Raw genomic sequence first — 18,804 nt, 5'->3', positions numbered from 1 at the left:
CATTTTCACCAGTGGTTGTCACGTGGGCAGTACATAGCAGTCAGACCTTTTGTAACGGCTGCCACGTCAGCATTCATTCTCATTCCTATAAAATTCCCCACTCACCACCAAAACAGGGTTTTACTGTCGAATTGAATTCTTAAAAATTCTCTTCTCAAAGCAGTTTTTCTTCTCATCTCTCACAAATTTCTTCGATCGTTCGTTTCAAAAATGACAAAATCGAAGTCATCTGCAAAACCCACATCAAAACCATCGAAAACAGCCTCTCAAAAGGCAACCTCCACTGAAATTCCATTCAAAAAATCTCACAATCTCCTGGGACTTCTCACAAAACCAGGAACCACAGATATTTTCGATTCCATTATTACCATCATGGCAAAATCAAAGTACAAAACTTTGCTCACTGCCGATGCACCAATCTATTTGGCGACCCAAAGGGAGTTTTGGAAGAATGCAACCCTTGAAAAGCAAGGAGACATTACAACCGCCATTCACTCTTCTATAAAGGGTAAAACTGTCCAAATCACGCCACAATCCATCTCCGAAGTCTTTCAACTCGATGACCAGGCAGGTAAAACTTCCTTCACTAAAAACGAGTTGCACATTGACTTCATTGAAAGAGGGTATGAAGCCACCATGATGAAGAAACTAACCTTAGAAAAAGGTTATTTTCCTCCTGCACCCAGATTCCTATTTCATACCCTCCTACTGTGTGTTTCAAACAAAACCACTTCTTTTAATGATATCCCTATAAAGATTCAAAATCTGGGATATGCAATTCTTCAAGAAGAAAACTATAACTATTCTCGGGAAATCTTTAAAGATTTGGTTAATAATGTTGAAACCAAATCATTCTTACTGTTTCCAAGGTTTGTAAGTTACTATTTTGAAAAGAAATTCAGTAAGGATGATTTAGCTTTAATAAACCAAGGTAAAATAACTGTAATAAATTGCCTAACCTCTGAAACTTTTTCACGAATGTTAGCACCTTGCAAAACACAAGCAGGGGTACCTGAGCAGAATTTAGCAGCTACCACTGCTCCTCAGGTATCTGCTGCTGAGCCTACTGCTCTAGGTGATCAAAGCAGCAGACCAACTGTTTTGAAACCCACACCTACAAAACCCAAAAAGCTTTACAAAAAGAAAAATTAAAAACCCCCCAAACCAATCAAAACGGCAACTCTGGAGGATGAGATACCAGAGTTAATGCCTGTGACAACACAAATGTCACAAGAAACCACTGCTGCTTCTTCCTCACAACAGTTGGTACAAATATCTCAACCCATAACCATAACTCCTCCTGCTTCTTCACAAAAAGAACAGGTTGTACACAAAGGGCCACCACATTATGATGCTCTGGATACACTCGTTTCCATCATCCACAGCTCAATGCCCGGAGCAAATCCACTTTCTACACCCACCATCACATCCTCAATTCCACCAAAAACACAATTACTGTTGGATGCAATTGATTTGAACCAGGCATTACTCAGTCCTTCTCAATCACCTGTCAATGAGAATGTACCTCAACAAATGACTGAGCCTGCTGTATCATTCTTTGCTAACCCACCAACACAACCTGAGGAGGTTACACCCATTGAGTTACAAGTAACTCTTTGTGGTAATCCAAGTGAAGCAGCCACTACAACTGTTGAACCCACTGGTTTATAGTTGGACAGTGGTTACATCAATAAGACTTCCTTGGAGGCAATTCCTTTTATAGCACCTCTGCCAACCACCAGTGGATTTATTTATCCTACTGGCAACATCAAAAGGTTGTCAAGTGTTGAAGGAAGAAGACCCCAGTACCAAGACAAAGGGGCATCAGTGGTTAATGTTTGGAGTAAACTCCCTACTTCAACCACTGATACAACCACTGTTAGTGGGAAATCAGATGATCCCATTAAATTGGGTGATGATTTAAAGTACCAGAAATTGACGCCTCGTGTTGAAAAACTTGATAACTCTGTTGCTGAGCTCAGAGATATGCTCCAACAGTTGTTACAAGTACAAAAGGTACAATCCACTATTGTTCCACCTCAAGCACCTGCTCTCCAACAGGCACCTGCTACAAATGAGCTCTGGACTCTATTTCAACCTTTTCTCCATCATCAAGCACAAATAGCAGATCAGCAACATGAAAAACATGTTCAAGAGCTGAGAAATGCTATGGAGTCTAGGTTCAAAGACACTCAGGCTGATCTAAAGGCTCTCAAAACTCAGATCCTGCACAACTCTGGCATTGCTCCTCCACCAGTATTCTTCATTGATCAACTCCCCGAAGATAATGCCAAAAAGGGGGAGAAAATTCAGGAGTGAAGAAGGAAAGGAATAACAGATGGTCTCTACCTTGCACCAGAAAATTCAAATATGACCAAAAAGATTCCTTTGCCATATGGGAGTAAGAAAATTGATGTGACCACAAATGCACTTGCAGAAGCACTTGCATGTGTGAAAAGGGATAGAGAGGCCAAAAAGAAAGCCAGGGTGGATTATCCGGATCAGGGTACTTCAGGGTCAAGCGATGATGAAAATCTTATTGATGAAAAGAAGAAGCCTACTAGAAAAGTAAGGCTACCCAAATCCATTCCGGTCAGACGTTCAAAGTCTGCTCAAAAACCACCATCTAAAACAGCTGTTGTAACTCCGTGTGTATCAACTGCTGTTGGTACTTCAGTAGTTTCATCATCTGCTCCCACTTCAACACACACCATCTCAACACACACTACATCCACTGCTTTACCACCATCACCACCAAAATGAAAATCACCTCCTGTCAAAAGGCAGAAGACAGCAGTTGCTATAACTTCTGCTGTAAAGACAACAGTGGTTGGAACACCAGTTGTTTCAACAACTGTTAGTCTATCACAAACCACTGCCACTACAACCACCTTTCCATCCAAAACATCATCAGTCCCTCCTCAAATAAAGAGGAGAAGGCTAATTCCTAAAGATGATGTCACTGCACCATCACAAACATCTTCAAAACCTTTAGCTCTTGTCAAAATACCAAAACCAGTCCCACTCTCTTCTGTTTCAATGCACAAGCCCTTACCTCCTGCAGGTGTTCAATTTCCTCTTGAACTAGAAGCTGTTAGAGAAGAAATAAAATCTTTCTATACTGAGGATGACCCTGCCAAAAGGAGTTTACCTTCAATCAAAGGATATCCCTGGCCCAAAAACATAGAAGAATATTTAAAGATAAAGGCCAAGCAAGCAGAGGATATCTCGAAAAGAAACACACAAGGGAAATCTGACAAAGAAGTATCAAGATACTACCAATATCTGCTCACACAAGTCAGTTCCCTAGAACGTTTTGCAAAGAATGTCAGTCAACAAATTTCAGAAAGAGCAGCTGAAAATTTGAAGAAAGACTACGTTGAAAGCATTATGTTTCACAAAAGATACAAAGGAGAGAGACACATGTACAAAGAGTGGACTGTTCCTGAACTTGAAGTTGAAGCTGCAAGAATTCAAGACATGATAAAAAGGAAAGTCACTCACACTCCTCCTGATTGGGCAAAGTTCAGAAAGAATGTACCTGATAAGCAAATGGAACTAAAGAGAATGAAAGAAGAACTGGTTGTTGCTGATTTTGGTACAAAAAGACAAATTGCTAGATGGAAAGAAGATGTGGTCAGGTCAACCTACAAAAGGTTGGAAATGCTGTTGTAAAAGAAGGCTTGTTAAGAACGTTAAAAGAAGAACTTGAACAGGAAAACTCTGCTACCACTGCTCAGCCAGTGATGAACAGGCCAGCCTCACCAAATACTTCTGCAAATAAGCATCTCCCAAGAAACCCACCAGGCTCAAAAATACAAAAGTGGGCAACTGACAAACATACCTGCGTATTGACTTTGCTCAGGTCTGGTGAAGAAGTGGAGAAAATATCAAGGGAACAAGCTCTTGGCCTGAGTCTTGAAGATTTGCAGGATCTCCTTGATCTTCCACTTAGCAGGGATGATGAAGATACAGATGCCCTTGACTTTGAATTACAATTTAAAGGTCAGATAAGGGAGCTGTTAATGAGGCAATAAAATATCCACAAATAATGAAGGGTTTTGGCATTATCTGTTCCAGGGGGAGATTGTTGGGATTGAACCCTATCAGAGGAACAGAAAATTAAAGCCAAAACTGGATCAGAGCAGTGGATTCTGAATAAGCAGATGCTGATATACAAATCTCTCCCCTTGAAAGAGATTACAACTACTGATGACCTCCTATCTGCTGATCTTGCTAAACTGCTGACCCATAACTGCTGCTCAACTAAAGATCTGATGGAAGACTAAAGTCCTGCTGATTCAATCTACTGCCTTGAGTCAAGCAATGCTGATCCGGACAAGTGCTGCTGGGTTCACAGCAGTAGAAGGTTGCAGCAGCTGTTCTAAAGTCTGTCTTGTAATAGAATGTATTAGCAGTAGTTAACACAAGCAATGTCTGTATAGATCAGAGGTTAGAGTTTGTTAGGAGGTTAGATGTCACTTTCATGTTGACGTCAGCAAAGATGCTCAGTAGTTTGCAAGTGCCTATAAATAGTTCAGTACTTGGTACTGGTCTATCAGCTCTTTGCATCATTCGTCTTCTTTGCACGAACAAACTACTGAGCTCTGGCTGAGGGGGAGTTTGCATTCTTACATCAATCATTGTAATCGTAATTGAAATAAATTCAATCTTTCGGTTCTCTGTGTAAAGATGTTTGATAAAAGTATTACTCTCGTTTGATTGTATACAAAGTTTATTTTCATTATAATTTCCGCTGCACACTCATCCATCTTCATCTTATTTTCAAACATAAAATACAATCAAAAACAAACTCAGATCCAACATTTCCCTTATACGGGCTTGGGGTACGGTATATAAAATACCGCTTGGTCCAGCATTGAATCTTTAATCGAATAGAGATTAAATCATTTCTCTGCTTTGTTTTGAAATGTTTTGTTTGCTTAAAGCCTTGGGGGGGTTAATGACCATGTCCCGGATATCCTTGGCATCATCCTACGAGATGGCCACGACCTGAGCACGGGGTGTAGGCGTACACCCGTCAGTGCATGAGAGAATAAATAATGTGGTGTATCTATTGATCTTTAACCCGATCTACGGATTGGGCTACTGAACGCATGAGGAACATGTAATTCGTTTACAAGTATTATATTCAAATAATTATCCCAAGTTATAAAAGTTTGTGCCTCGTGCATTCAAATCAATTTTATTAAACTTTTCAGACTGAGTCGGTTGAATGTATTTACCAGTGTAAACTGACGTATTTTCCCAAAAAGGTTAAGTGCAGGTACTACGCGAACTAGGCTGGCTTTCTCCTAGCGTCCACAATAAGTCTCGCAAGCTTGGATGTCAAACTGTCGAACAATGTTTCCTATTTTATTTTTGATCCCCTGTGGATTATTTTCAACTGCTTGTGATACTTGATATTACAATTATATTTGGTTGAAATATATCTATCTTTTGCTTTCGCTGTGCATTTAAATATTGTGTTGTTTGACTGAAATGTTACCAACTACGTCACAATAATCCCCCACCTGGCCCACCGGTGAAACGTGGAAATATCGGGGTGTGACAGGTTGGTATCAGAGCCAACGTTGAGTGAATTAAACACTATCCTTATGTGTTTAATCTCAATGACACAATTGCACATACTCGAGTCTAGACAAGAACTTAGGACAAATCCAAATTATTGTTTAGTTTGTCCTTTATTGTCTGTTATTTATTTCAATTGTTTAAAACAAGAAATATGCCACCGAGAATCAAAAGAGGAGGAAGAGGCAAAGTGCCAATGATCACTACCCACAACGATCACAAGGTCGGGCCATCTCACCTGCGAACTCCTTCCACTACGCTGAGTGCCGAACCTCGGAGAAACAGGAGAACCTTTTTGAGCCCGCTAGACGGTCTGCCTCACATAGTTCAACACCTTCGTACCGTCACTCTTTTGGGCCGCACTCAGAAAACAAACCCGATAACCCTCAACCTTCATTCATACCTCTCCAGCGTTCCGTTTCGCACCGTTCCTTCGGCGACCCTACTCCTGTCTTTCAGGGCCGGTTTAACACGACAAACTTTATCCAAGAACCAGTAGGTTTTAACCCTCTTGGACCAGAGGACCATTTCTCAGAAGACAATGCGATGGACATGGACGAGGACACGGATCCCGTCGAGCCTGCACGCGGTACTCCCACGCACCCTATTGAAGTCTCTGATGGATCATCTTTCCACGGAACACCCTATCAGGGTCCAGACAGTTACAAAGCAAGGTTCAACCAGTATGAGTGGTATTTTACGCCCTCTCACCATGCATCGCCTCATCAGCAGCAGCAGCAGCAGCAACAGCAGGATCCCTCGGGGGATTCGCGTTTTGTGGCAATCACGCCACCGCCTCCACCGCCACCAGTTCATCAGGCACCTCCAGAACCACCAAGGCGTAGGAGATCAGGCTCGCGGATATCCGCACGAAGAGGGGATTTTCACTTTAGCACCCTTCGACACTCCAGTGGCAGTCATTATCCGCCACTGCATGAAGACCCACAAATGGGTGGACCTTCAAACCCAGTTCAAGAGGCGAATTCTGCACCAGTCGCACCACCTCCGCCACCGTTTGGTTATGATAACCCGATACCTACAAACGCCAGTTCCACGGCATATAACCCATTTGAGCAGCCAGCTCACACTCACTACAACTATATTGGTGTCGACCAATACCTAGAAGCGGCGGCAAACTACCACGCCCTTCATCCTGAAGTACCTTATGGAACTCCTTGGGGAATGGGATACTCAACTCATGGGTATCCAGTACCTGCTAGACCTCCGGCTCAGCACCTATCGCAGCCGCCACGTTTTTCCCCACCGGAACAGGAAGAAATCCTCCACCGTTTAAACAGGGTGGAACGAGATTTTGAAGAAGAACGTAAGAACAACCGTGGATTCCTCAAGGGGCTGGCAAACCTGTTAAAAGGAAAGAAGAAGCGAGATCATTAATCTCTACATGTATTATTGTATTTCCTATTTCAATCAAGTCCCTGCGTGGACATTTATATGTGTATTTGGTCCCTGCGTGGACTTGTCTTTTAGTCCCTGCGTGGACCTATCTTTTAGTCCATGAGTGGACATTTATATGTGTATTGGTCCCTGCGTGGACTTGTTTTCTAGTTTAACCTCTGCGTAGGTAATTCGTCTATTAAAAGTCCCGTTTAGGGCAGTGTGTAATCCTTTTTATGTTTAATAGAATGTTAAGTTTATGAAATTCATTTTGTCATTATGTACATTATATATGAAATAAATAAATCAAAATCATTCCTTTTAAAATAATCTGCCTACCAATTATTAAATAAGAATCTCAAAGGTATAACCTAGCCTACATGTCTTTATGAGACTAGGCCAAGATGGTAAAACCTGTTTAAAAGATTCAGATCCCTGTTAACCTCTGTAAAGATGTTAACACTCCTGGCAGATGTGATTCGTTAAAATCACACACGTCATTCTTATATAAGGATTGTTCAAAAGATTCTTAAACCTAACTTAATGATATATAAATCATGGGTTTAAATCATCAATTAAGATGATCATATGTTAGTAGTATAGGGCCTACGGGCCATACTCATTGTCATATAAGACAAAAGACAGTAGTAGCCTATGACTCCCTGTCATAAAAGGGTAAAGAACTATGTTCAAACCTTCATGCCTTGATCCTCTGAAATCATGGCTTATAATTCAGAACGTCCCTGTGACTAGGCTTTTGTGCCACTAATAATATTGTTTATAATTAGGATAAGTTACCTTAGAATCCTAAATAAATGTGAGTAACAAATCAACCAAATATGGTCTATGTTTACCATGGTTAATGAATTGCCCAAAAAGGCAAATTCCATAATAGACTCCCAAATAAAACTTTGCCTATATCTTATGTTACAGTTCAAGATACAATGGCTGATTCAGATGAAGTAAATAGTCACCCAAAGGAGAATCAGAATGATGCTCGGATTAATATAGCGGGTGCGGAACTCCAAGCATTAATTGACAATGTTGTTTCAAAAGCCTTGGATAGGAAGTATAGCGAGTCGAGCGGTACTCGGAGCAGGACTCTATCCGCACCGCATTCTAAACCCAAGACTCATTCTGGGGTGCATAGCAAGCCTCCCTCCAAGAAGGAAGAACCAAAGAAAGATGATGACGATCGTCACTCTTCAAACCATCATAGTGTCCCATCTCAAGGTATCGTGCTGAAACAAGGACCCCGTGATAAGGGTTGCTCCTACAAATACTTTGTGTCATGCAAACCCAGGGATTTCACTGGGGAAAAAGGGGCTATAGACTGCATGACTTGGTTGGATGAGATGGACACAGTGGTAGATATCAGCGGGTGCGCTGAAAAGGATGTAGTAAAGTTTGTGTCTCAATCATTCAAAGGTGAGGCCTTAGCCTGGTGGAGATCATTTATTCAAGCTACGGGAAAGATTCCACTATACAGTATGTCATGGGAACAATTTGTTACCCTCATCCGAGAGAACTACTGCCCTCAGCATGAGGTAGAGAAGATTGAATCGGATTTTCTGTCATTGGTCATGAAGATCTAGATTGCCAAGCTTACCTTACGAGCTTTAATACAATGTCAAGGTTGGTTCCCTATCTAGTGACCCCGGAACCCAAAAGGATAGCTCGTTTCATTGGGGGTTTAGCCCCGGAGATCAAGGCAAGTGTAAAAGCCTCTCGGCCAACCACATTCAGATATGTGGCTGATATATCCTTGTCCCTCACACTGGACGCGGTCAGGCAGAGATCGCTGGGGAACACGGATGCCGAGAAAAGAAAGCATGATGATGACAACTCACGACGGTCAAACAAGAAGCACCGAGGAAACAATGACCACAAGAAGGGATTTGGTTCAAAGAAGGATGGGCATCAATCTGGGGATAAGCCTAAGTGTAAGACTTGTCAGAAATACCACTTTGGAAAGTGCAGACTTAACTCAAAATCCCAATCTCAGTCGAGACCTTGTGGGATTTGCAAATCCACGGAGCATAAAACCCTGGAGTGCAAGAAGCTAAAGGACGCAACATGCTACAGTTGCAACGAAAAGGGTCACATTAAGACAAATTGCCCAAAGTATGCAAAGAAAGCTGATGGAGGAAAGAAGACTAATGCTAGGGTCTTCATAATGGATGCAAAGGAAGCAGTACAGGACGACAAAGTGATCACAGGTACCTTTCTTATAAATGATGTCTATGCAAGAGTACTATTTGATTCAGGAGCTGATAAATCATTTGTAGATAATAAGTTTTGTAAATTGCTGAATATACCTGTCAAAACCTTAAGTGTGAAGTATGAGGTGGAATTAGCAGATGGCACCTTAGAAACCGCCTCAACCATATTAGATGGATGTTTTATATCCATTAAGAACCACTCTTTTCCATTGTCCCTACTTCCTTTGAAGTTAGCCGGTTTCGACATAGTTTTAGGTATGGACTGGTTATCTCATAACCAGGCCCAGATTGTCTGCAATAAGAAGCAAGTGGTGATCAAAACTCCGTCTGGTAAATCACTTACCATCCAGGGAGATACCCAGTATGGACTGCCTGAGCATGTGACTACGCTCAAGGCCTCAAAGTGTTTGAAAAAGGGTTGTGTCATCTACATGGCACAAGTGACTATTGATGAGCCAAAACCCAAGATTGAGGATATTCCCGTCATTTCCGAATACCCTGAAGTTTTTCCTGAAGAACTACCTGGGTTACCACCAGATAGACAAGTGGAATTCAGAATTGACATTATCCCTGGAGCAACACCTGTGGCTAGAGCGCCTTATAGGTTGGCACCAACAGAGATGAAAGAATTGAGAACACAACTGGATGAATTGCTAGCAAAAGGCTTCATTAGACCTAGTTCGTCCCCTTGGGGAGCACCAATCTTATTTGTCAAGAAGAAGGACGGATCGATGCGTCTGTGCATCGATTACCGTGAGCTTAACAAGGTCACTATCAAGAATAGGTATCCATTACCCAGGATCGACGATCTGTTCGATCAACTTCAGGGGGCAAGCTACTTCTCTAAGATTGACTTAAGGTCTGGCTATCACCAACTGAAGGTTAGAGAAGAAGACGTGCACAAGACTGCATTTAGGACTCGTTATGGGCATTACGAGTTCCTAGTGATGCCTTTTGGGCTCACCAATGCACCAGCGGCATTTATGGATCTCATAAACCGTGTCTGCAAACCATACTTGGACAAATTTGTTATCGTCTTCATAGACGACATTCTGATTTATTCAAAGAACCAAGCTGACCATGAGAAGCATATTCGATGTATTCTTTCACTACTTCAACAAGAGAAGCTTTACGCCAAATTTTCAAAGTGTGAATTCTGGCTTCGAGAAGTCCAATTCCTTGGACATATGGTTAGTGAGCGTGGTATCCAAGTGGATCCGGCTAAGGTGGAAGCTGTCATGAATTGGCAAGAGCCAAAGACGCCCACAGAAATTCGCAGCTTCTTGGGAGTGGCAGGATATTACAGGCGTTTTATTGAAAATTTTTCAAGGATTGCTGCACCCCTAACTTCTCTGACTAGGAAGAAAATTAAGTTCGACTGGGGACCGAAGCAACAAGAAGCCTTTGATATCCTTAAACAGAAGCTAAGCAATGCATCGGTGTTGACATTGCCTGATGGAATAGAAGAGTTTGTGGTATATTGTGATGCATCATACACCGGGATGGGATGTGTGCTTATGCAGAAAGGCAAAGTTATTGCCTATGCTTCACGTCAGTTAAAGGTGCATGAAAAGAATTACACCACTCATGACTTGGAGTTGGGTGTCGTTGTATTCGCACTGAAGCTATGGAGGCACTATTTATATGGCATCAAGTGTGTGATCTATTCTGATCACAAGAGCCTCCGGCATCTGTTCAACCAAAAGGATTTGAATATGAGACAGCGACGATGGATGGAAACTTTGAATGATTATGATTGTGAGATAAGATACCATCCTGGCAAGGCGAATGTAGTTGCTGATGCCTTGAGTCGAAAGCAAAGAGTGAAGCCTATAAGAATCAATGCCAAGAGCATTGAGATAAAGAATAGTTTGAATGAAAAGTTGTTAGCTGCACAGAAGGAAGCTGTGCTGGAAGCTAACTACCCTAATGAAAAGCTAGGAATAACTGAAGAACAGTTATCCTATGGCAAGGACGGAATCCTGAAATTAAATGGACGGATATGGGTTCCAGATTATGGGGGACTTCGAGATGTTATCCTCCAGGAAGCCCACAGTTCCAAATACTCCGTTCATCCTAGAACTGACAAGATGTACCAGGATTTGAAGGCAAACTTTTGGTGGATAGGCTTGAAGAAGTCTATAGCTACCTATGTAGCTAAATGTTTGACATGTGTGCAAGTCAAAGCTGAACATCAGAAGCCGTCAGGTTTGCTGCAACAGCCTGAACTTCCCGAGTGGAAGTGGGAAATGGTGACGATGGATTTCATCACCAAGTTGCCAAAGACTAGGAAAGGAAATGATATGATATGGGTGATAGTTGATAGGTTGACTAAGTCAGCACACTTTCTACCCATTAAGGAGACTTATAGCTCCGATATGTTAGCCCAATTGTACGTAGATAAGATTGTATCTCTACATGGCGTACCTATGTCTATTATCTCTGACAGAGATACTAGGTACACATCTCATTTTTGGAAAAGTTTCCAACAATCTTTGGGCACGCGCTTAAACTTCAGTACGGCTTACCATCCTCAGACAGACGGGCAGAGTGAGCGTACAATCCAAACTTTGGAAGACATGCTTCGTGCATGTGTGATTGACTTGGGTGGTAATTGGGATAACCACCTGCCTTTGATCGAGTTCTCGTATAACAATAGCTACCATACCAGCATTAAGGCTGCGCCTTTTGAGGCCTTGTACGGTAGGAAGTGCAGAACTCCTGTTTGTTGGGCGGAAGTTGGAGATGTCCAACTGTCAGGACCGGAAATAGTCTTTGAAACGACGGACAAGATTGTCCAGATTCGTGAATGCCTAAAAGCTGCCAGGGATAGGCAGAAAAGCTACGCAGACCTAAAGCGTAAACCTCTGAAATTCGAGGTAGGTGATAAAGTGTTGCTTAAAGTATCACCCTGGAAGGGAGTGATGCGATTTGGTAAGAAAGGCAAGTTAAGCCCGAGATACATAGGACCCTTCGAGATCATCGAACGTGTCGGATCAGTTGCCTATAAGTTAAACTTACCTGAAGAGCTCAGTGGTATTCACAATGTATTCCACATCTGCAATCTGAAGAAGTGTGTCGCTGATGATTCACTAGTTATACCACACACAGATGTGCACATAGAAGAGAGCTTGAAGTTTGTTGAAAAACTGTGTCGATCGAGGATCGACAGGTTAAGAAGCTTCGAAGGAAGCATGTACCGATTGTAAAGGTTAAATGGGATGCCCGTAGAGGTCCCGAGTACACATGGGAGGTAGAATCCACAATGAAAGAAAAATACCCTCATTTGTTTCAGTAAATCTCGAGGTCGAGATTTCTTTTAAGGGGGTGAGGATGTAACACCTCGAAATTTTCCGTCAATTGAAATAACGACACGTGTCACGTGCGACAAAAGTATTATAAACCCGGATTTAGTTAAAGATGTATGGCATGATTTTTGAACATGTCGACATGTTAATTTATACCTCTGAGCGACTTCAATATAAATCCCAAGACCCTAACATGATTCACAAACATCTAGTATACCTTTAAATCCGGTGATTTCTATTAATAATAGATTCCTAATTTCAAGAAAAGGATCCTATGAAATAATGCACGATGTAGCCTTCGTTTATGAATTCCAATATTGTCCGAACCAATGTTACTTCAAGATAGGTTAGACAACTGTTCAAGTATGGGTTAAAGGCAACATACTGATAATTCATGGCCAGAAATCATAATACACATGTTGCCCTTTCAAAGTTAGAGAAGTTAAAAATTTTTGCCTTCTGGTAAAAGCTTACGGACCGTAAAGGTCCTGCCTTACGGTTCGTAAGGAGTGCCCAGCGACAGCAGGTTGGCTGGTGGCAGTTATAAAAGTTTAACCGACTTAGTAAGATATTTTCAGCAGCATGGGCGACCCCTAACAGTTCCTAGGCACTAGGAAACACTTGTAAATGATCTGGGAACAATGATAGACCTAGTTATCATGATCTCAATGGATTAAAATCACTATAAAAGGCCCTTGAGTTGCAACATTTTGTTCACTCATCACTTCTGCATTTTTGGAGCTTCCTGGAGCTTAAGAGCAGACCCTAAGCCTTCCTAATCATGCATAGGACTTCAGTAAGTATGCTTGACCTTTCTTAGTTGAGTTTTACTTAGTTTTAGCTTAAAAGTCAAACCGTCGTAATTAACGGTTGACTTAGTGATTAATCATTAATGGTCCAGTGATTAGTCGAATCAAATGTAGTTATAAGTTGGTAATTATGTAGGCATTAAACCCTCAAAAGGGCACCCTCTGATTCCCACTCTATCTAGATCAAATGTCGGGTCAAAGTTGTTTAGAAAAAGTCAACAGAAGCTTAATTTTCGAATTAACATGTAATTAGCAATGTAGAAGGCATGCAACCTATTTTATCACTCATATAACTTGGTAATAAGTATAATAACCGGTCTAAGCTTGTTTGATCCGACAATTTCCTGTTTAGACCCGGTTCGGAACCGAAAATCGCAAAACTTTGACTTTTGCTTTAACTTCAGTTCTGACCCGTTTTAGTAGAGTCTAGAAATGCCTTAGGACTTCCTTAGGACCAGGTTACATGATACTAGGATCCTCTGTGACTGGTTCATTGTTTGTCCGAGTCTTTTGCACATTTCCGTTAAATGCTTAAAAGTTGACCATAATGCCCTTTTGATCATAAAACAAGAATTTTGGGAATGTGAGAGAGCAAAAATCTTTGTTACTGAATTATAAACATGTCTTGGAAATTTCATATCAGTTAGAGGCCTAGAATAGGAGTTATGCTAAATAGCGCATTTAAGAAACCTTTTGTTAATTAAATAGCGCACTTAGCATGAAGCCTATCTAAACCCAATTTTGACACCAAACCTTTTACACACTGATGTAATATAATATTTTGAGATTTTTAAAGATTTTTAATTATTTTTAACCTGCTCATAACCTAAGGTTATGGCGTTGATTAGGTAAATACCCATTATACCTTTTTCGGTCATAAAATGAGTTCTACCTAGTATTTTGACACAAATCCAATTGCTACTAATTGTATATAATAAATAAAGTATTTGGAACTATGCAACCTGATCAGAAAACTCAAATTTCCTATTTAACCCGGAAATCGCTTAAAATGGTTTTTTACGCGTATTAAACGCCTAGTATAGCTTTAAAACTATTTTGTCATATAAAGACTTATTACTTACGGATGTAATTTGTTAAAGTAAGTGGTTTTACCGATTACTTCAGACCCAAACATCAGATTTATAAATAATCTCTTTTATAACCTTTAAAATGACCAAAATACCCCTACGGGGCTTATATAGAAATTAAACTCGTTTTGGGCATAATGGAAGGTATCCTACTGATATCACAACATATTTAGGGCTTATTAACTTAGGAAATCTGTAAATGACCCTCATGGTTGCCCGTTACGCTTTCTGCGCATTCGGTTCGGTTTATGTAACTAGTTTACATAAGTTAGCCGAAACGGGTCAAACCTTATCGTTTTTATCTCAAAATCCAGAAGGTGTTTAGTTTCCCCATATTATACAAGTCTTTAAACTTGTCGAGACTAAAACACATTCTATTCCAGTCTTCGCCTAATCGTGCGTTCGAACCGTATCTTTCGTTAAAACTAACCGGTCTAAGTTTAGGCTTAACTAAATGACCCGTTAGGATTCTAATAGGTTGTTATAAACCTTCGTACCTAGGAGACCCAGTAAAAGCTACACGCACTTGCTATTTGTGATTGATACTTGCAAAGGTAAATACTTTTAACTTAATTTCCCTTATACGGGCTTGGGGTACGGTATATAAAATACCGCTTGGTCCAGCATTGAATCTTTAATCGAATAGAGATTAAATCATTGATATGCTTTGTTTTGAAATGTTTTGTTTGCTTAAAGCCTTTGGGGGGTTAATGACCATGTCCCGGATATCCTTGGCATCATCTTACGAGATGGCCACGACCTGAGCACGGGGTGTAGGCGTACATCCGTCAGTGCATGAATGAATAAATAATGTGGTGTGTCTATTGATCTTTAACCCGGTCTATGGATCGGGCTACTGAACGCATGAGGAACATGTAATTCGTTTACAAGTATTATATTCAAATAATTATCCCAAGTTATAAAAGTTTGTGCCTCGTGCATTCAAATCAATTTTATTAAACTTTTCAAACTGAGTCAGTTGAATGTATTTGCCAGTGTAAACTGACATATTTTCCCAAAAAGGTTAAGTGCAGGTACTACGCGAACTAGGCTGGCTTTCTCCTAGCGTCCACAATAAGTCTCGCAAGCTTGGATGTCAAACTGTCGAACAATGTTTCCTATTTTATTTTTGATCCCCTGTGTATTATTTTCAACTGCTTGTGATACTTGATATTATAATTATATTCGGTTGAAATATATCTATCTTTTGCTTCCGCTGTGCATTTAAATATTGTGTTGTTTGACTGAAATGTTACCAACTACGTCACAATAATCCCCCACCGGGCCCACCGGTGAAACGTGGAAATATCGGGGGTGACACAAACGTGGGAGTTAGTAAGTCCTCCGGAAAATCAGAAGCCTATTGGTGTAAAATGGATTTACAAAACTAAATTCGATGAGCATGGTAATGTGGACAAATATAAAGCTAGATTAGTAGTGAAAGGATATAAGCAAAAACATGGAATAGATTATCAGGAAGTTTTTGCTCCTGTGATTCTGATTCGGTTCGAAACAGTTAGACTTGTTCTAGCACTAGCTGCAAGAAATGATTGGTATCTACATCAAATGGACGTAAAGACGGCCTTTCTCAATGGAAATTTAAATGAGCAGGTATATGTGGAACAACTAAAGGATACGTCGAGAGAGGACAAGAAGAAAAGGTATGTCTTCTTAAACGAGCCTTATATGGGCTAAAACAGGCTCCTAGAGCCTGGTACAGTCGAATAGACAATTATTTTAGACTGCATGGTTTCAAGAAATACACATACGAGCATACTCTATTCATTAAGGACACCAAGGAAGGAAAGTTGGTGATATGTTTATATGTAGATGACTTGATCATAGCAAGTAACTCAATGAATTTAATTGATGCCTTTAAAGGCATGATGAAAAAGGAATTTGAAATGATCGACATGGGAAAGCTACACTATTTCCTTGGGATGGAAGTTTCATATAAAAATGGAAACATAATTCTTTCACAAAGAAAATATATGTGAGGCCTATTAGAAAAGTATAGAAAGACTCAATGTAATTCAGTTTCTACTCCCATGGAATATGAGATAAAACTGTCAAAAGAAGATCCGGATGTTTTTGCTGACGAAGGAATATATCGAAGCCTAGTTGGAAGTCTCATGTATCTTACGAACACCAGGCCAGACATCACATATGATGTAACTAAGATCAACAGGTACATGGAATATCCGAAGAAAACTCACTGGGAAGCTGGCAAGCGGATACTTAGATATATTAAAGGAACTTTAGATCAAGGAGTCATATACTCAAAGGGTGGACAAGGAAAACTGGTGGGATTCAGCGACAGTGACTATGCAGGAAATGTGGATGACAACAAGAGTACATCAGGATATATGTTTCAATTAGGATCAAGTCCTATTTCATGGCAATCTAAGAAACAAAAGGTGGTGGCATTATCATCGACAGAAGCAGAATATATGGCCTTATCATTAGCCGGTTGTCAAGAAATCTGGATTAAAGGGATACTTGACGAGTGTTGGGATTGAACCCTACCAGAGGAACAGATAATGTAAAGCCAAAACCGGATCACATCTGAGGACTTCAAATAAACAGTAGTTTACACTTTGCTCTCCCCTTGAATGTGGCTCAAACATCTGATATGCTCCAAAGTACTGCTTCTATAAACATCTGCTGTCCTACAACTGCTGATTCTACACAAGGACTGATGAAGACTAATAGCTCTGCTGCTCAATCTACTGCCTTGGTTCAAGCACTGCTGATCATGACAAGTACTGCTGGGTCCACAGCAGTGGAAGGATGCAGCAGCAGTTTATATTTATCTCATGTAATACAATATAATATCAGTAGTTAGCAAAGCAGTAGTTGTATAGATCAGTAGATAGAGTTTGTTAGGTTGTTAGATGTCATTTTCATGGTGACGTCAGCTGAGATGCGTCAGTGGATTGGATTGCTTATAAATGGAACAGTACTCTGTACTGTTACATTTGATTGACTGAGTGGATTCTTCTTCTTCAGTCCAATCCTTTCATCTTGTGCAACCAACCTTGGGGTATCAGGCTGAGGGGGAGCATAGTATTGTAAGCATGCTTGTAATCTTTTGATTTTCATTGTAATCATTCGACTCAAAGTAAAACAAGTGTTTAAACATACTATTCTCTTCTATGTTTGTGTTTACAAATTTTGTATCCATTTCCGCTGCACTTTTCACTGTTTAATATTCTCTGAATGATCAAAATATACAAACAAACACAATCATGAGAGCCTCCAATCCTAACAATTGGTATCAATTTGACATAACAGTTCAGCTCACAATTCATTGATACTAAGGTTGGTCGTATTTTAGTTGAAAAACAGAGTAACGAGAAATCACGTTCAAAGTGATGACTCAAATGCTCTGTAAAACAACCAAGATGTCATAAGATTCACAAATCTCATACAACTGGTGATTTCATGCACAAATCACTCATAGTTTCCGGATCTGGAAACTTATCTGAAAACTATGGTGTGTTCATCTTCATTCAAAAATTGATTTTAACTGTTGTTATGAAATTTGTGATGTTTTCATATTTTACACTAAAGTATGCACCTCAGATCAGCAAAACCTATGTTCATCTAATCACTAGTGTTCTGCTGACATAGAAAGAGGGAAATAAAGCTTTAGTCAAAATTTCTTATGTGTTCAAAGGCAGGTTGAGAATCCTCAAAAGGATCAAATCAACTTTGTCAAAACACATTAAGAAAATAAGGTGTCAAAACAGTCCAAATCATACGTAATGTGAGATATGGTAATAAAACATGGACAAATGTGACCAGATCTCTCAAAACATTACTTCAAAATGATTCTGGACTACGCTTCTTCAAAATAAAATCTCACAGTGAGTATTTCTGAATATGTGAATGGGAAAGGGTAAAAGGGAAAAGAAGAAAGTGAACAAAACTCAAAAGTGTGCTTATCTCACAACTCTTAAAGCCATAAGAAAAGGAGTATAAGCATAAAACACTTATGAGGTCACAATTGGGTAAAACAATGGTCATCATGCAACCGTGTGCTTCCATCAAATACAGAAATCGTTCAGGTAATAATGGCTTCTCCAGTGATTGTCCTTAAAAGAAGAACTTACAATCAATTGACAAGAAAATGACCCCAAACAATGGTCAAAATAACTTGAGAATGATATGATCATGAATTTATTGAACAGCTGTCAGATCCTTTTGATGATTTTCAAAACTTCCTTTAATTTTTTTTAAAAAAAGGTGTTTTCCTCTCAATAAAACCAGATATATATATATATATATATATATATCACTTTTTATAAAATATATTTTGTACTTTTACTCATTTTTGATAGTAAAAGTTCATCTCTGGTCAGGATGTAATTTCCTTATTTTTGTGTGA

General features: G+C 40.0%; 1 protein-coding gene across 1 annotated transcript; it reads left to right on the top strand.

Moving 5' to 3' along the window:
- Positions 1-16,462: 16,462 nt before the first annotated feature.
- On the top strand, positions 16,463-16,933 carry LOC118480233 (secreted RxLR effector protein 161-like). The gene has a single exon (XM_035974970.1). It carries the CDS (start codon positions 16,463-16,465, stop codon positions 16,931-16,933), a length of 471 nt encoding a protein of 156 aa, XP_035830863.1.
- The last annotated feature ends 1,871 nt before the right edge of the window (positions 16,934-18,804 follow it).

The sequence above is a fragment of the Helianthus annuus genome, chromosome 7 (genome assembly GCF_002127325.2).
Source record: "Helianthus annuus cultivar XRQ/B chromosome 7, HanXRQr2.0-SUNRISE, whole genome shotgun sequence".
Classification (NCBI taxonomy): domain Eukaryota; kingdom Viridiplantae; phylum Streptophyta; class Magnoliopsida; order Asterales; family Asteraceae; genus Helianthus; species Helianthus annuus.
This window is presented reverse-complemented; position numbering and strand designations above follow the sequence as displayed.